The 19,960-nt window shown below is 41.9% G+C and overlaps 1 protein-coding gene across 1 annotated transcript in view; it reads right to left on the reverse strand.

The window, feature by feature from the left end:
* The window catches only part of Rnf217 (ring finger protein 217), a 117,563-nt gene that overhangs the window by 35,128 nt on the left and 62,475 nt on the right, over window positions 1-19,960 (reverse strand). The window contains exon 2 of the mRNA XM_060373534.1: window positions 11,271-11,504. Coding sequence (XP_060229517.1) covers window positions 11,271-11,504 — 234 coding nt within the window. The remainder of the gene's footprint in view (window positions 1-11,270; window positions 11,505-19,960) is intronic.

The following is a 19,960-nucleotide window of genomic DNA, read 5'->3' on the forward strand; positions in this document are numbered from 1 at the left end:
TGGACTAAGTCATGTTTAAGGTTAGGAATACTAAGCTGAAGTAGGTAAGCTTCAGCAGACAAAACAGAGGAATCTTTTTTTTTTCTCTTCGGTCATTCAACAGTACAGAGGATATGCCAATATATACAGGAGCATTCCTTCTGCACACAAATGAAATGGTAAGAAAGTCAGAAAAACACATCTTTCATGCAGATGTCAGGAAGCTTAAAGACTTAGTCCAATTGTCTCCTATATTCATAATTGCAAATCACCAAACTCGAGCATCATGAAATGAAAATTTTAAAGGTCTCCTTTAAGTTAAATAAAAGAACAAGCCTGTGGATCTGAGTTCAATCCATAGAACCCATATTTTAACAAAGGCCAGGCACAGAGGTTGCTCATGCTTGTAACTGTAGCTCTGGGGACTGTGTAGCAGGCGGCCTACACAGCCTAACTCAGTGAGAGAGGCTGAGTACAGAGCCAAGTGACTCCGTCTCAAAAATTAAAAGAACACAAAATGGATGATGCCTAAGGTTGAACTCTGCGTACACGCACTTCTACGCTCTACGCACACAGAGATACACAGATACAAACAAAAATGCACACATGCACACACACACACACACACCACTGCCCCCTTCCCCTGCAGGTCTTTAAATCAGATTTTGATTAGATTTATTAGTGAACAGAAGTGATGTAAAGTCACTTTGAGACAGAGAAACGCTTCACAAAGGCGAGAAACTACAATGGTTCAAGGAAGCCTGTGGCCAAAGTTGAACTAGCACATCTAAAGATGTTGAACAGTGATAACTAGAAATACGTGATTATCTTAGGGTACCATAATGAAGAAGTCTGGCACCTGCTATCTCAACTAGAAAATGTGGTGCCCAACACAAAGCAAGCCCTGGTACTTACTAATTCTTAGCAACACTGAGGATCTGAAGTAACCATGAATAACAGAAGTTCACTCAACTGCTTACCATACTTTGAAACTAAAATAATAAACAATCACAGCAACTTTGGCATGCACAAATTATACCTGAATAGTTAACAGTACTGACTTTCATCTCATTCATTATGACCTTAGCCACATTCAAAATTGGCCTTATCTAAACATAGATATCAACATTGCATCTTCCTCCGCTCATGTGTTCAGCTACTGCCCTCGGAAAATGCCAGCTCACAACCTCAGGCCTTATCACAAGGAGAGTATGCCTTCTGAATAAAATTCTCTTCAGAGAAGCCCCATACTCCCTTCTTCACCCTGGGACTGTGTTTTGAATTGAGGTGTGAAGCCTGCTCTCCAGCTGGGGGCGCTGTGGGGGAAGGCTGTGGAGCCTGACTGGAGGAAGTGGGTCACTGGGTTAGAGGCTGAAGCTTCAAAGCCCTGCCCCACTTCCTGTCCACTCTTCCATTCTCTGGCGGCAGATGCAGAACGGCCAGCCGTCCCCTGCTCTTTTTGCCACACACACAGCCCAGCATGATGATCTGCTTCCTCTTGAACTGTGGGCCTGAACAGCCCCCTTTTCCTGCTTCTCCTTAGGTACCACAACGAGAAAGGTCACTAAGGCACTAGTCCAAGAAAAGTCAGAGGACCAGCAACATCAGCAACACCTTGGACACAGGACTTAGTAAAGAGTTTACATATTTCCAAGATTGCCTTGAGGTGATTCATACCCACGCTAAGGTTTGATAGGATTCATCTTTTCTTCCAACTCAATCTCTCTGACTGCTGACTACTGGACCCAGAGATTCCCCCAAATACATGTAGTTACTGGGTGACATAGTTGACAAGAGGCCTAAGATGTAGCTGACATCTGCTTTGGCAACAGAGGTTACTCACTCTTTAATGACAAGAAACAAACTATGTCTTCTCTCCTTAGAGGCAAAATGGGGATACACATACATTCAGCCTTTACCAGAAAGGCAAAGACAAGAAGAAGAGTGGATGCAGATCTCTAGAGAATAGACACTGCCTTGTGCTCTTATGCTGCCACAAGGGCCTGGTTCTCCCTGAAGCCTGATCTTTTCCTTTCCACTGCCCAGGTGGAGGTTGGGGAGTGTGCTTAGCAAATCTCATTGGTGTGGCCTGAGAGAGATCACCTCTCTGCTTCCTATAATTGGAAACGATCCAACTAACACAATATGCCCACTGATATATCCTGAGAAAGCTTCTTGCTTCAAAATGTCTTCCCTTTGCTTCCCAACCGGATTTAGGAACTTTGCCAGGAAATTTATATTAGGTGTGCAGACATCCAATCTACCCAAGAGTCTACAGCGCACGGAGGGCAAAGGCTTCACCTGCCTCATTCTTCCTGGGTTCTCTAAACTAACGAGCTCTGTAAAAAGGAATCTGATTAAATCCAGTAACTGACGTGACATGACCACATCATCGGACGATGGTTTCTACGTGTTTTATCTTCATGGCACTGTATTGATCATCCTGACTAAGGTCAAACTCTTCTGCACTAGTTAAGAAACATAAAAGAACTTCATAATACATTTCTGGCACTTGAAACACACTAGTTTTCACAGGCACCCTGGCCACCCTGACACTCATCATGCCAAGAAAACACTCAAGATAAAGAATCCAAAACCAAGAAAGCGACAGATAAATTTGCATTAAATTTCCAAATTCCTATAAAGTGTTTGTGTATATGCAGTGTGTGTGTGTGTGTGTGTGTGTGTGTGTGTATTCATGTGGGTTTCTGCACTTGTGTGTGCAGGCCAGAGCTCAATGCCTGATTTTTTTTTTCTTCTGCCTTTTCTCTTATTTTTGAGACAGGGTTTCTCAGCGAACTTGGAGCTAACCAAGTGGCTAGGCTGGTTGACCAGAAAGACCCTGGGATCTGCCTTTCTCCAAGCCTTCCCAATGTTGGGAATTACAGGCGCATGTTGTCCTGCCCCGCTTGTATATAGGTGGGGATGTGAACCCAGGTCCTCCAGTTTGTACATCAAGTACTTTGCCAGCTAAACCATCGTCCAGCCCTATAATCTTAAATAAATCATGAAATCATTACTTCTTAAGCTCAAAATGTTAGACAAAATCCATTCATAAGTGAAGGATTATAAAGATAAGAGCTACCTTAGTTTTCCATGAGGAACTTATTTTATTAGAATGTCAGGTTAAACATATTCTCAATAATGAAACAGTCATCAATTCATTTGCAATATTTATATAGCACCTGAGGGGCAGGTAGTGACCATACTGATTTATTTTTCACACAAAAAAGAATGAGAATATCTTGTCTGTAACGGACTTATTCAGAGCAGACAGATATGAAGTGGGGCAGCAATATGATCGTAATCTGTCAGTGTAGAAGCTTGTACAAGTCAGTGCCCTGGGAAAGATGTTTCAGGGAAGGCTGGAAGATAAATTATCAGAGAGACTGTGGCAGAATGTTGCTGTCACATGTGATAAGACCCTCTGTCAGGCAGAGTCTGTCCTAGTACTAGATAGGACCCGGAGAGCACACACAGAAACACAGTATTCTGACAGCCTAAACTGAGACAGCACTGCAGCTAGCTCAACATGAGCCTTGCTGACTTATCCAATAAACAGAGTCCGTAAATCCCTATAACCCTGGCATGTACACCAAGATACACAATGGTTCAGACACTCCATATTTAGATCATCTAAAACTCAGCCTACAGTATGTCCTAAAGAATCTAATCAATGTAATAAATTATCAGAAAACATGAGTAATAAGATTTTCTTTTAAGAATAAAAAAAATCCTTTCTTTTGTAGAGGAAGATATGCAGATGTTACAGGGGCAGTAAAAGAGTCTAATCTGCAGCTTCAAACACCTCCAGGAGACACTCTTTTGATCCTTTTAAACATCCAGTCTTAAAGCCAGAGTATCTGCAGTAGCCAGCCAGTCTCCTCATGGCAGACTTGCAGAATCCTGCTCTCTGAGATGTCACTGTCTCCTGGGGTTTCCTCTAGTACCACAGGAACTCACGCTTCATGAGGCAAGGGTCCCTTAACAGAATCCAGGCGTGCTTAAATAACTCTTGCCTCATGGTTGCCCAGCAGAGATGAAACCAGGCTAGATGAGAAAAAAGAAAAGAAAAACCAAAAGGAGAGAAAAGACACAAACACTCACACAGGGTAGGGTAAGGTATATCAAGATGCACATACCTTGCTAGCCTCCCACATACCAACACCCGTAGCTAGTATTACACATTTCATACACATTCATTACACAATACATTCACCTCAAGAACTTAAAAATTTCTTTTCAAGCAGAAAGCACGTTATTTCTAGGGCAACCTATGAGAAGCTACAAAGGGGTGTCTGCTTCCAAAGAGCCTCCTTCTCTTCACCTGGGATCACCCTTTCATCCCAGCCCTTCTGGAAATACATTCTAGACTCCCCCAAGCTCAGAAAGCAAGACCTAAGACATAAGTGAGTCCACATCTTGTCTCAGGACCCACTTTTCCACTAATGAACAAAAGTGGGAAGGAACTGGAAGATCTGCTCTTGAACTGCTAAATCCCCATGCCGGTGTGACACCACACTGAGTTTGTGGAAATGGGGGACTAAGTGAGAAAAGGCACATGTACAGAGGATGCAAAGAAGAAAGGCCCAGTCCCAACCCTTCTTCTGACTGGACATCTGACTGCTGAATACCAGCACCACGGCTAGCTTATCCTCCTCCTGCTTTGCTAACACCAGAAACAATTCTTTCTTGTCCTTTCTCCTAAAGACTCCAGAGATGACGTGATGAAGAAAAACGAACAAAAACAGTTCTAAACACCACCGCCATCAATTTATGTTGGCTAGATGTCTGTATTATTATTATTAGTGGTGGTGGTATTTAGGGGTAGATGTTAGGATAAAAAAATCAGGTGAATTTCAGTATTTGGCTGTTAAAAATTGATGGCAGGAAAAGCCTCTAAAAAAAAGTCTGAAGAAAAGTCTCTTTTATGAAATCAAGAAAGAATAAAAGGGAACTTTTGCAAGGCACCCCATAAATAATCAAAGGGAGAAATGTATTCCTAAAATCTAGTGGGCTTGCATCATAGCTGAGCACTGATAAACACTTCAAGGTTAACAAATGCAACACGCCCTTTGTTTAACTGGCTCCCTTAAATCTGGCTGGACAGCTTCAGTTTTATCTCTCTTGTGCAACAACATCTGAGAAGCTACATTTGTTTTCTGACAACTGCTGACACGATGTATCGAGCCAAGAGCAATCGCTGTGTGTCGGGAGTTAAACTGAGCTGACTGGCAGTCTGCTTCTTATTTGTAAACAATCAGCTTGAAGAGGTGTGTGTGTGTGTGTGTGTGTGTGTGTCGGGCAAAGAATGCAGAAATAAGAGCAAAGCATACAGCCACACCTCCACATTCATAGGGAAGCCTGAAATAATTTCGGCGTATATAAAGACATTGTCCCGTCTTGATCTGAAGGAAGGTCAAGCGCCCTTTACCACACCTACTGGCTCAACAGCCTTCTGAAAGCACTTCAGTTATTTTCACCACACACACATGAAAGGGCGACCTTAAGGGTGTATGTGTGCAGCTTTGGGGAAGACGAATTACGCAGGGAGCTTGTGACTGTTACAGAAGGGTGGCACTAAAGAAAGCATTAAGACACCTTCTCCAGGACATTTGAGTGGCTTCTCCTTCTACCTGGTGATGAGTCACAGTGCCGTGACTCACAGCAACTCACAGAGAAGGGCTGTGATTACTTTTGCCTTCAGGAACCACAGAGGTGCCTCTGAAATGTCCCCTGTGTTGACAGGCACGGCCTTCAACTCACAATGAGTCAGAATGAAAAGGTGGCTCATTCTTAGTCTGTGCGTGGAAGGAGAAGGGATCCTGCAACTGAAGGACTCAGTCAACCACAAGTAGCTACTTCTGATCCTCGGTGGTAAACTGTTCCTCTCTCCTTCTTTCCCTGGAACAATACAACAACTCTTACTTTTCTTCTCAGAAGCATGTTTTTGTTTTTATGGGTTTGGTTACTGTGATGGCTGTTCTTGGAATTAATTAATTATAATCGAAGTGGCTGGGTACACAGGTAAGGGTTTTTTCTTAATCAAATTATCTGAAATGAGAAGACACACCTTTAGCCTGGACCTTTCAAGGAAGGAAGAGCCACATTTAATCTGGCCACATCTTCTGGTGGCAGCCTACATAAAGGACACGGGAGAAGGAAAGGTTGTTGCTTTGGGCCTGCCTGTTCTCGCTCTCGCTTCACTGGCAGTAGAGCTTATTTCTTGAGGATTTTGATGTATACTGAAAACCGCTGAGACATCCAGCCTCATGGACTGAACAACTACTAGATTCTTGGACCTTCCACTGGGAAACAGTTAATGTTGTTCTATCTGGACCACAGCCTATAAGCTAATAAATCTCCTTTCTCTTTTCCTTTATTTCTTCCTTCCTTTCTTTTTATCCTTTTCTTTCTATCATCTTTCTTTCTCATAGACAGACAGACAGATAAATGGATGGATACATTGTAGATGGATGATAGAAAAGTTATAAGTCTCTCTTCCTCCCATCTCCTAATACTGATGACCTGTATAAAAATTACTTCTGACCCATGGTTCATAGGTATCTCTCTGATGTCCCAAAGGGTTTTTATACTTTCCATCGTCAACATATTTCTAACTCAAGCACTTTTTCTATGACCTAAACAACCTACCCTGTTGCTCTTCTTCCAGGCAGTCAATATCATCCCTCTTCTACTCCTATCATTCATTTCCTGGGCTAACGTTGACTCCATCTCTACTCTTTTTGACTCTACTCCCTTCTTAATACTTGGAGATGTTAATTTTGCTCCCCTTGCCTAACAATAATGACAACAGTGGTTTCTGGCACGTGTGAAACCTGTACTATGTGTTAGTTATGGTGCCAGTCCTTTACATGGGTAATTTCATTCAATCCTCACTACATTCTTAGAGGTGATTTTCCTACCCCCAGGTAAAGATGTGTAAACTAAGCTCAAAACATTAGAGAAAGTGTAACAGGCTGAGAATATAAATCACGATTAAAGCCAGTGTTCTGACCTACTTTTGTAAAGTCGACATTTAAAGGGTTAATGTTTTTACTCTTTAATGAAACCTTTCCAATCAATCTCTCCTGTCTTTTCTTCTCCTGCACTTCCGGCACTTTCCACCCATATTTATTATTATTTACATATTGGCCATTTATTGTTCCCTTAGCAAGTAGATTTCATAAGCATGCTCAGAAGGTCATAGTTGCTTATCAGCAGTAAATGAAGTCAGCCTGGACCTGGCCTCCTAGAGACCAGGTGGAAGGAGACAACTACACAAATGTACCATAAAATCCCAATGATAATCGCTATGGAGACAAACTTCAGATGTGAGTGATGCATTTGTCCCTAGTTGTCATGTGAGTACATTTAAGTCATACTGATTTTCTCATTGTGAACTTGCTTACAACTCAGCAAGCATTAAGTATGACATCACGGCAAGTTATGCTAGAGATTGTTACTTTTAATCAGAAATGAAAGTCAGCCTTAAGAAATGGAATTGTGTAAATTTTTGACCTTATGCCATGAGTTACAGGAAGAAGATAATGTAAATATTTTGGAGAAAATAGGAAAACTGATTTGACAAGGTTGTCTGGGTGTAAATTTCTGAACTCAGGAAAGCAATTATTAAATTTGGTATGAATTTGATGGTGTTTAGAATACAGCACACTTCATTCAAATTATTGCCAGATTCGAACTGTTAACTGGGGGGCTGGGAGGACAAATGAGCACCTGAGAGGCCTGATTACTGGTAAATGCTATATTCTACTTGTCCAATTGCCATCTGGTAAGTACAAAAGTTTAACAAATGACTTACAAAAACCAGAAATGAAAGGCCCAGATACGGTATTTCAGATCTCAGTGTCATGTGAGAAGCACCCAGCCAGTTAAAAAATGACATTTTAAATCAGTTTCAGCCTGCTATCTAAGTACTTCTGACTTGTCAGCCAAAGTCATAATAAATGCTCTGAGTGACTGACATCTTAAGAGCGAGATACTGTAATCCAATGATTCAAAAACAGTACTACTGCAATAAATAAGCATGTAAAGGACTTGGTGACATGTACAAAACATCAGAAACTTTAGGCAACTTTTTTTTTTTTATTTTTTACCTTACATCATAGTTTGAGTACTTTGTTATACCAAATTGGAAATAGATTTAGTTATTGGGATAGATGATTAAAATAAATCAAAATTAAAAAAAGTTTATTTGCTCACCTCAAGTATCAAGATGTTAGTGCTAATTTACAGTGCTACCCTGTGAGCAGGTATGGCATGGGGCTTGCTGGAATGAGCACATCAATGCCCTCCGTACCTCAGTATGAAGACGGTTTTGAGCATGTAAATTGGGTAATGCTAATGAACAGCTTGGAGTTTAGTAATGAACATGCTTTTCGAACATTACACTCAAAGTAGCAAGATGTACTGCTTTAGGAATTACTGGAATCTTGCCTCAAACTATGGATAGCACAGAGCAGGGAGATTATGTTTCTTGACTGTTGGGCTTCTCCTCTAGGAGAATAAGCAGGTACAGCAAACACACTCATATCCACATGCAGTGGTGGCCTTGCTCTTGTGTAATCTGTCTAATAGCCCTGCTGTGAGAGGTACTGCAGTTTGGATCCTGAATGTCCTAAAGGCCCATGGATGCTGGTGAAGTTGGGTTGCTACAATGCTGCCGGTTGATATAAAACCTTTAGGGGGTGGGACCTAGGGGACAAAGTTAGGCCATCGTGGGTACATCCCTGAAGAAGTACTGAGACCCAGCCCCTCCTCTTCTTGCTTCCTCTGCCACTCTACAGATTCCTGCTACACATCACAGACTGGGCCCCAAGGCAATACCAATAGCAAGTCATCTGACCAAAACCAGGAAGCATCATGCCCCCCATGTAAACATCTGAGGCTTTTTGTCACAGTGACATAAAGCTGGCTAACACATACTTAGCTTTCAATCCTTTTCTTAACCTCTGAAGATTTAAACTGCTTTATTCTGGACAACGTTTGTTTTGTACTAGATTTCTGTTTTCCTTAAAGTAGCATTTCTTCTCCTGGTCCATTTGTCTCCTGCTCCTTTGCTTGGCTACTAGCCAGCTGGTGGACAATGGAAGAAGCCTATTATTGGGATATATTATCCAAATACCTTTGGTTCACTCACACACACACACACACACACATATATATATGTACATACAAGTTAATAAGTTAGGCTTGTCCTAACATGGTTTTGATAAAACAAGACATAATATTTTATACTTATAATAATTGTACCTTAAATTATAGTATTTGTTACCCATTGAGAAGTAACGTTACACTTTAAATTACTTAATTATTTTCACTTTGATTCAATTATGCATTCATGTTTTAATTACCACAAATTCCATGACTGAGTATTCTTGTTTTATAGCTGTATCTAATTCTAAAAGTAATGTAGAAAAAAATAAAATATTCTAAGTTAGGGAAAGATAAGTTCTAAAACTAATCATTTCTTGACAACATTAATAAATTAACACAATTGTGGTGGCTCCTCAAATAAGTCAAGAATATATAGCATCAAATAAAAATGTTCTCTCAAGATCCAGTGATTGCAAGGTATGATTTCAATTACAAAATTTCAGAGTCTCAAAATGGCGTGCTTTGCAGAAGATTAACAAAAGCCTTTTTTCCTGAGACTTATGCTCTAAAGAGACTATAGTACAAAAACACTATGAGAGTTGAGCATCTTCAAAGGCCACTAGTCCTGAGACACTTGGACGACCCGAGCAGGACTCTAGCCCACCGCTGCCACTGGGAAGGAGAGGAAACCATTCGCTAAACCAGTCTCCTTGAGGCTACAGGAGGAATAATGGAGTGGTGACGCTTCCAAGACAAAGCAGGGGAGCAGGGACTGCTCACCTTTCAAACTGCCACTTGCTGAGGCGGTGAGGAAGGACCCCACCACAGCGGCCTCACTGCCTCACACTAGCAGTCCTCTGCCCTGCTGCAGGTCAGGCTCCTAGCGAGGTGCAACACGTCCCAGGCTGGTGGCACTCTTGTGTCTCAACAGGCCCTGGCTGCATCCCACAGCTGCGCCTAGGATTCCTGTCTTTGGTCTTGCCCTATGGTGGCCGCCTCTAGACGCTGCCAGTCTGATTTCTCTCTGATGCCTATAGAATTACTTTCAAACCTGTGAACACATGGTACAAGACTTGGCCTGACCTGCTCTCACCTATCTTCCCAGGTGCCCCTCCCTTCCTTCCCCACCTATTTCCAACACACCCAGCCCCAGCCTCTGGGCCTAAGCACTGACTCATGCTTTCTCTGAAATGCTCTCCTCTGGATCGGCCAGCACAATTCCTTCTCCATGAAGCCATTCTTAATATCCTAGGTAGTGTCTACCCAAGCACTCTACTTACATACGTGTATTACAAATGTCCCTCTCTCCTTCAGATTGCACCTTAAAGCAGCCCCCACTCCCATGTCTAGTCTATATGGCAAATAAAGGCTTGTTCCTAGTGAGAGATGTTGGAAACTTTAGGAGGCAAGGCACGCCTTTAGATCACTGGGCCTATGCCTTTTGAAGAGGAGGTTGGAACTCCCGCCCCTTTCCCCACTCTCTTTTGCTGAACAATCACAGGAGGAGTAGTTTTTGCTCAGCTGGTTCTCCTACATAGGTGCAAAAAGGACCCTGGACTAAAATGTCTTCAACTGGCCAACAGATAACATAACCCTTCTCTCCCTAAGATGATCGTAGGTATTTGTCACAGGAACGGTAAACTGACCAGCATACCTTTATGAAACTCTTTTGAAGCAGGGACTGCTTGTCACCTAATGTATGCAAATGCCAAGCACATAGCAACATTTTGTATTTGGCAAATAGTGAATGAACAATGTTTTTACAACGTTTTGCTCATTAGAGACAGAAGCTGAGAGAAAGGAAATCGAGACTACTGAAAAAGTCAAGCTCATTATTAAAAATAAAAAATAAAAATAAAAGAAATAAGGCCCTAGTATTTACTTAGAACTTGGTAAGAGTGATGACTGTCACTCTAAAGCTTGGTCTTTCCATTGGGTCATTAAGAATTTCCAACATGATTGAAGTCAAAGAGAAAACATCAGTTAAATCCTCCAGAGTGATCTCTTATCATGGGTCTCCCCAGATCATAAGTCAGAATCCCAGGCAACATCTGCTTACCTGGGGCTCCGGATAAGGGGTTAAGGGAGCCCAGGTAATGCTCACTACCAGTCGGCCTATCATGGCTCCTCCCATCCTGTGACCTTTGACCTACCACTCCTGAAAGCGTGCTTACTTTGTATCTGCTTTCTGATCTGGAAGGAGTGGGGATATGTCCTTTTTTCTTAAAGGTTGTGAAGTGTTTGCATTGAGGACACGGCTTGGTGCTGGAGTCAATTCGGCCAAGTTCCAAGAAGTACTTATACTTGATGGAGTCTTCATGGGTTAAGTTGTAGACAACAGTTGTTTCCTCCAGGAATTCAAAACACTCTGTGATTGGACATTTGATTTCTACTTGGCCAAGTTGTACCTATGAGAAAGAACAGATGGAAAAGGAAAAGAGCACTGGTTATTAAAGTTCTCTGTTTTTGTCTTTGCAAACAGCATTAATTATCTCATGCTTTCAAGAAAAGGTGATCAACTATCTTTCCACATAGCATAATCAATAGTAGTCATTTTGAAACCTACACTGAGGAACGAAAACTAATCATGATCTGTAGGATGCTTAAGTGTTCTCTGACAGTTATGTTTGTGAACTCATTTGGTGATCCACAGGCTCATTAAAGAAGCAAATAACCATCCTACTTTTTTTTGGAAACTGCACGGTGAGAAAGCACGAAGGCAGAAGGCCAGCTATAAGACATGCAGCTGTGTCAGCACCCTGGGACCTGCCAACCAAGAGGCATTTCAGAGACGTCAACTTCACCACAGTGTTTCAGCCCTATGCTTTGGGCACATTTTTTTTTAAGTGATTTTATTTTATTTATCTATTTACTTATTTGTTTGTTTGTCTGATCACTTTACAGGATGATCCCAGCCCCCTCCCTCCCCTCCTCCCAGTCCCACCCTTACATCTCCCCTTCCCCCCTCCCCTTCTTCTTAGAGAAGAGGAGGCCCCCTCCCCCCGCCCATGGGTACCAACACACCCTGGTATACCCTGTCGCAGCAGGGCTAAGTATATCCTCTCCCCCTGAGGCCAGACAAGGCAGCCCAGCTACAGGAAAGTGATCCAAAGGCAGGCAACAGAGTCAGAAACAGGCCCTACTCCCACTGTTAGGGGACCCACATGAAGACCAAACTGCACATCTGCTACCTATGTGTAGAGGGTCTAGGTTCAGTCCATATATGTTCTTTGGTCAATGGTTCAGTTTCTGTGATTCACCCCACTTGGCCTAGGTAAGTTTGCTCTGTAAATCTTCTTATGGCATCCCTGACCCAAAAGAGATTTTATAAGTGTTTATGTTTAATAACTATTAGTTTATAACAATCATGAGCAAAGATTAATGCTTTCTTTGGCTCTTCCCTGACAAACACATAAATAGCTATGATGTCATCGCAATCTTAGAAATGAATAGGAAAACAAAGCAAACACACTGGTGTAAGAAAAATGAGGAAAGTCTGGGTTGCTGAGATGGTTCAGCAGGTTCTGCTGCTTGATCATCAACCTAATGATGTGAGTTCAAGCCCCAAGTCCCACACGATAGAAGAAAAGGACCAACTTCCAAAAGTTGTCCTCTGACTCCACAGGCATACTCCGGCACAAGAAAGCCTCCTTCCTTACACATACACACCAAATGAATAAATATAAAACAGTTAAAAATACATTGGTGTTGCTATGACATTGTAAGTACAATGATAAAATCTGGTTGCAACCATGAGCAAACTTATCAACAGGTGAGTATTATGGAAGATATTTAAAAAAGTAAACCTGTTTGTGACACATTTTCCAACAACTTTAATGTAAAATTATATGGTAATTTATACTTCAACAGTGTACTAATACGGCGGTGAAGGCATTTGTTTACAGCTAGCCAGACTCTTCTGCGTTATTATCACGTTATCTCATGGCTTTTCCTGGCATCGCCATGTCCCCCTCAGCTTCCTTCCACCTCTTACCTACTTTCTCTCAAGTTTGTGTGAGACAAACAGCAAAGCCAAAAGTGAGTGTAAGTTTAAGAGTTTTATTTTTAGTTGTTCTCTGTGGCCATGTTTTTTTCACTTCTCCAGACCATGTGTCTTTCCCCCATCTCCACTTCAGTCTTCCTCCGTTCTTATCTCGTGTGGGTGGGTGTTTTCTGTTTCCCAGAATGTCAGAATAGCACATCAAAAGCAGAGGGTTGTAACCATCAAGTGAGTTTCCAGTGTCACCCTTCACCACATGCTGGGGATGGCGTGTGGAGGACATTATGGTGCTGTGGCTGGAGTTTCTCTTCACTCCATTGGGAAAGAAACATCCCAGTTCCCCTTTATTCAAAGTCTATTTTCTTCGTCTCTTCAAAAAGGAGTCATGTTGACATTTTCTGTTTTAAGCATCTTCTGTCATGTTTAACACGAGTGTCATCAAGTTCCCTTTCCAAATGCTGACCTTCTTAGTGTATCCTTCAGCTCTGTGGCCTTCTGGGTAAATTAATATTGTAAGGTATCAGGAGTAAACTAGATTTTCAGACAGAGTTTCACTTTAGAGCCCAGGTTGGCCTTCAGCTGCCTTCTTTCCTACTCAGCCACCTAAATGCTACCCATGCCTTTACACCTGGCTTTCAACTATGTTTTACAGTAAATTATTTTAAGTTGTACCTTAAGAAAGCTATCTTTATAAGCATTCCATAGAGACGAAACACCCCCAGAACACTAAGAGTTCGGTTTTTGGCATTTGTAACAAATGCTTAAAAATGATAACATGTTCCTTCCTTTAATACTCTGTAGACATTTGCGAAGCCCTGCTAAGAACCAGACACCCAGGAAATTGCTGAAGCTAGCAGAGCTGATCAGGAATGACGCAGGCACAGTCTGGACCCAGGGTAATGATGGTTTCAGCCTGACAGGGCAGTGTGGATTATCATCAAAAGTTGTGGGAGGCTTGGTCACGACAGACCTGAGAGGGTCAGACTAACCTTCAGACTAAGTTTCAAGTTGAGAGCCCAAGCTCAGTGGAAGTTAGCCAATGAGAATGAAGCTGCTCCACGCAGCCAAAGGGAGCACCACGGTGAAAGGCCTGGAGCAAACGCAGCTCTCTCTAGGGCAGGGGTGCCGTGTTCTAGTTACCCCAACTGCACTGACGTACACAATAAACATTCATATGAACCTAAGATCACACTCTTAAAACAGGGTTGAAAATAAGGCTGGAGCCCAAAGTGTGAGTAGAGAAGAGGCTGTAAACACAAGCATGGATCAGAGCACAAGGGCAGAGTATCACGGCTGAGGAACCTGGGCATTTCCCCCTATAAAGCAGACAAGAACTCAGCTCTTAGCACACAGAAGCAGACTTTTTCGCACTCTATGGCTTAAAAGCCTGGGCTACCTGGTCCCAGCTTGAGGTCTGGATTGAACCTCCATCTGCTTTTGTATTTATTTTAACCATGTAAGTGGTAGCGATGGACACAGCATTTTGATAGCTATCCGGAAGCAGTCCTGTCTTACAGAAATGCCATGCCGCTTGGAGAGCAGAACCATCCCAGGCATCCCAGGGACGAGGCTATCTTGTTGCTGGTTGAGCAGAGAGTGTTTATTACTGACCACACTAGGATGCCACCCAGCATCCAGCATCTTGGCTCTTTCTGCCAACCTATTCCATTTCCATGGACACCCTGTTTGCTGTAGTTTTCATGCTCTCTATTTTTTCTCAAAGCTCCAACACCCTTACCCCATACCGCTGAGGCAGTGACTTCACACAACATTTTACTGATCACCGAGAGATGACATCAGGTATGTATTACCCAACTTCCCACTAGCAATTCCATCAGTTTGTCTCCATCTGGCCCTCTCTCTTCTGGCTTCCTTTGGTTTAAGATGGAAAAGTGCACAAAAGTCCATGGAAAAGTCTTCTGAGAGCTTTAGTTTCCCAGCCTGCTCTAAACTTACATATTCAGAATCTGAATTATTTTCAGGAAGCCAATAATTGGCAGTTGAGACAATGACTCAAGCCTGTCAATTATTCATACTTCCTCCTAAGGACAACCCCCCTCCCTTCGCATGCACAGTGTGACTAATGACCTAGTTGACTCTTGGCAGCTACGTGTGTATCATTTTCAGAGCAGCTTTCTCAGAAGGTTTATCTGACAAGCATCTAGAGCAAGCAATGTGTATTCATTTGTTTATCCAATATATATTCTATTTATTCAAGGAAACATTTAGAAAAGCCCTTTAACTGTCTTATGAGCAATGGTTGATAATCATTAAGCTTTTTCAATAATTCTTATTTCGGGGTGGTATGTGGTATTAACAGCATGTCAGACAGTCAGTCACCTGTTGGACTTCCGCAAACCATGGGCTTCATAAGGTATACAACATGAAGGACTTCTTGAGAGATGGAAGGAGATGGCTAAGCTAGACTTATTGGAAGAATTTTTAAAACAAAGATTATAATCTTTGCCATAATGGAGAAGTGGCAGCTTTCTACTGAACTTGAAGAGCCTGTGATAAAGTTTCCATAGACAAAGGAACTAGAGACTGCGGTTCCCAGACAAGAGGACCCTGACACGCCTATGTTCAGAACACAGACCTGGGGATTACCTTTACTGAGCCTGGGGCAGAAACATGGGAGATTAAGCTAAAGTGTCAGGTGAGGTATGATCATTCAGGCTTTACTGATCATATAAAGAACTCTGGATTAAATTATAAATTCAGTATGAGTCGCTTCCAGGTTTTAAGAGAAGTAACCTGTCACATTAAAAAAAAAATCATTCAAGCTCTTCTTGGAGAATGTACCATCAGGAGCCAAAAGTACAGACCAAGAAAATAGGAGCTAAAAACTGGCTCCAACAAATGCCCAGGGAGCAGCCGCTGATGACAGAAGTTGGGTCAGTAAGGGGCAGCCAGTATGCAGTGAATTTTGGAGAGCAATTGGGGTCTTTTTTATATTGACAAAAATGATCTGTTTTTACGCTACACAGCATGATGCTTTAGAAGAATATGAATACACTGTGGACTGGCTGTATCTGGCTGCAACATTTATTATTTTGTAGTGGGAACACTAAAATCCTTAGCAACCTTCACGCTTATCATTGTTAACCATAGTCTCCACGTTGGACGATAGTCCCCTTGAATTTATTTCTTCTAACTGAAATTTTGTATTCTCTGACCAGCATTTGCCCAATAGCCCTTCTACCCATAGCCGCTAGTCTGGATAATTACAGCTACTTTCTGTTTCTCTGAGTTCATCCTTTTCAGGTTCTAAACTGACTAAGATCATCTAGCATTTGCCTTTCTGTGTCTGCCTACCTGACTCAATGTGTCCTTCAACATTTGTAATGCTGTTGCAGATGACGGGATTTCTTCTTTTTAAAGACTGAACATGCTCCAACATGTGTATGTGCACTTATAAATGACAATACAAAGCATAATTTCTTCATCTACTAATAGATATTTAGGTTGATTCTACATTTTAGCTCTTGTGAACAATGATGCAATAAGCATGTGTGTAGAGACAACTCTTTTACATGTTTTGTGTATATGTTATACACACACACACTCATATACGGGAATATATTTTGTGGTATTTAATTTGAGCGGAGCCATTCTTTCATTGTACATAATGGCTGTGCTTAATTATTTTATTTACTTTAAGTTAATCTTGGGGGGTCAGCATGTGTAGCACATGTGGAGGTCACAGGACAATGTGCAGGGGTCGGTTCCCTCTGCCCACTCCGTGGTTCCTGGGGATTCAGCTCAGAGGATCCGGCTGACTGCCAAGCACCCTTGCCCACTGAGCCATCTCACAACCTGGCTGTGGAGATTTACATCTCCCCCACAAGAATCCAAGCGCTCTCTTCCCCCACATGCTCTGCAATATTTACCCTTTTTACATTTTATAGTAATAGAAACAAAGGTATTAGGTACCTAAAGTAGATCAATCCATGAAACGGTCCTTCATGACGGAAACAGAAGTGATTAGTGTTTACAGACTCTGTAACTTCAGTTTGATGGTAACTCTTTATTTAACACCCACCTTTTTTAAAACCTTCCTTAGGAATAACTACAAACCTATGGAAAAAAATGGTGATAGGCACTATGGATCCTCAAGTAGTCCTTCTCTCATTTAAACAACTGTCAGCTTGTGACCAATCTTGTTTCCTTGGGGACTTGACTCATTTAGATCTTGAATCTTATTTTGAAGCAAATATCCGACATCATGTCATTTCATTCATAAATATTTTCATATGGTTCCAAGAACTAACACGTTCCTTTGCTACTGTAACCATGACGCCAAACATTTTCTCAAATGTCTATTAATATCAAATCAATGTTTTCAAAATGTCAGCCAACTTCTATTTACAGCACATCAAGTTCTGAATATTCATAAACTGACTTTGCCTTTCTGTTGTGTTCAATGCTGATGCCACTTCTTACATCACTGAAAAACATGTTCTCTGCCTCTTCTGAACAGGTTCATTCTTGTAAGAAAAAAAAATTACTTAACTGCAAAGCAATCTCTGAGGTGTCAGCAGGAGGTATGATTATCCACTTAACACCTGAGCTGGATGGCTAATTTGCCACATGAGAAAACTCAAAAGTAATTTAGTGGCTAAGGTGAGGGGGACCTCTGAAGTGCTGGATTAATTAACTAAATTCTCCAAAGAAAAGGACAGGGAAAGGTACAATCTGGAGCCTCAGACTCAATTTGTCAAGTGTTTAGTCTGATTTGGAACTTGGTTTTCAGTGCTAGCCATGAGACTGCGAAGTTTGCCTCTGTCCAGACCAATGGAGACTGGCAGCAAGCCTCCTTCAATATCCACTAACCCGCTGAGTGCTGAGCAACACTGGGCAAATGCTTTCCAAGCTCACTGCTTTCACCGTCAGAAACCACGAAAAGGTGGACACTCTAGGGGCACACGTTTTTACTTTTGTGTATGTTCGCAGGCGCGTACATATGACTAGAGCATGCACGCCTGTACTCATAGGTGTGGCAAGTGTTTTCACTGATTGCACTCTTTATTTGCTGAGGCAGGGTCTCTCGCTGAAGCTACAGCTTGTTAGGTTTGCTATCCAACCTGCCAACTCGTCACTCTCTCCTGAGAGCTAGGAACACAGGCAGCTAGCTGCCACAGCTACTGCTTTTTCTGTGAGGGCTACGGATTGAACCTCCTGCTCTCAGGCTTGCACAACCAGTACTTTACCTACTGAGGCGATGCACATGGTGTTTCAGTTTACTCAGCGGCTTACACAGTATCCTGGGATGACACCTTAGAAGGTTTTTGTTTTGTTTTGTTATTGTTTTCTATAATGAGGGAAATCATCAAGCCAAAAGTTCTCCCTGGGACAAGAAGGATCACTGCAAAAAAGACCATACATAGTAATCTGAAGCAAAAACACCACACACACATAAAATAATAAAGAAGAGCAACCAAATTAAAAAAACAAACAAACAAAAAAAAAACCCATATCACCAAATGGAAAAACTTCAGTCGTAGGTGCCTTGCATGCAAATTCATTAAGCATTCAAGGGCAAAATAACATTAATATTACACAATAACTTTGGAAGAAAAGGGGACAGAGAAAAGAAGGAAATCATTGCAGTGATTTCAGTGGTTGGTTAGCATAACTTAGCATAACCCCTATAACAAAACCTGCAAAATAAGTTGCAGGAAAAACAACAGTGAGCAATCTCTTATATAGACACTGATGCAAAAACCCTGACAAAAAGTAGCAAACTAAATTGACCAATACACACGAGATATCAAGATAAAGTTGGCTATATTTCAGAAAATGCAAGGAACATTATCAGTTGAAGCAATTTACACATTAATAATACAAAGAAGCCTTTTTGGCGCTCTGAGTAGCACAGTGGTATTTATCAAGAACAAGCACCTGACTAAAGATGGCAAAAGGGAGCTGAGAAGAAAGTGGCTCATCCATTTTCTCAAAAAGACTTGTCAGATATGAAAGCTCTAGACAGTTCAACACTGGAAACAGTGGGAAACAGATGGTTGCAAAGATTCAAGGAACCAGAACTGCATCCCATGGCCTCAGCTGCTATGTGTGAAGTGGTGTGTGCCCTGATGATGTGCACACTGATGAAGCTGATTTTGGAGCATTGCCCTAACTACTGAGGATGTTTCGGGCAAGACTGTCTGATTAATTTCTGTGGAAAGGATCTTACCTAGGGGAACAGAATGTGTTCTATGGTCAAAAAGTGGACCTACAGACCACCCTTAAAAATTACATTGCTTTTTGGTTGCCCGTTAAGACCCTGTTGCTGAAGATGCTTTATATGAGTCAAAGGATACAGAGAAATCAAGCCACTACCCTCGTGAAAGTTTCATCAGCACTGGCTAGCATTCACAACCGCCTCTTATGCTACTGGAGAAAACAGTCTTATCCAGCTGTGAACCCTGGTAGCTAGTCATTAAAATAATGACTGGCATGACAAGATAGGGACTCTAGTGCAATAGTTGCAGGAAAGTTATGGGATTAAGCAACTGCTTTCTGCTTGGATTTAAAGCCCATTAACACTGAGATGGAAATCATGCCTGATACCATTAAATGGACCAAAAACGTGAATGTGGTTAAGTCATTGGCCCTTGGGAAGAACCTAATATTATTCTGCCAAATGGACACAGAATTAAACTGCAGCTCCCTCTTATAGGTCATGCATTTTTCAGCTCTCATCAGGGAAGTTTCTCACTGCAGCAGATGGAGATTAATACAGACCCCTGTAACTAGTCAACAAGCAGAGCTTGAGAGACTATGGCGTGCTCAGCTCTAACTGGGACATCTGTATCATACCCTGCCCCTCAAGGGTCAGGGATCACCTCAGAAGAGGGGGTAGTA

The sequence above is a fragment of the Meriones unguiculatus genome, chromosome 20, assembly GCF_030254825.1.
Source record: "Meriones unguiculatus strain TT.TT164.6M chromosome 20, Bangor_MerUng_6.1, whole genome shotgun sequence".
Taxonomy (NCBI): domain Eukaryota; kingdom Metazoa; phylum Chordata; class Mammalia; order Rodentia; family Muridae; genus Meriones; species Meriones unguiculatus.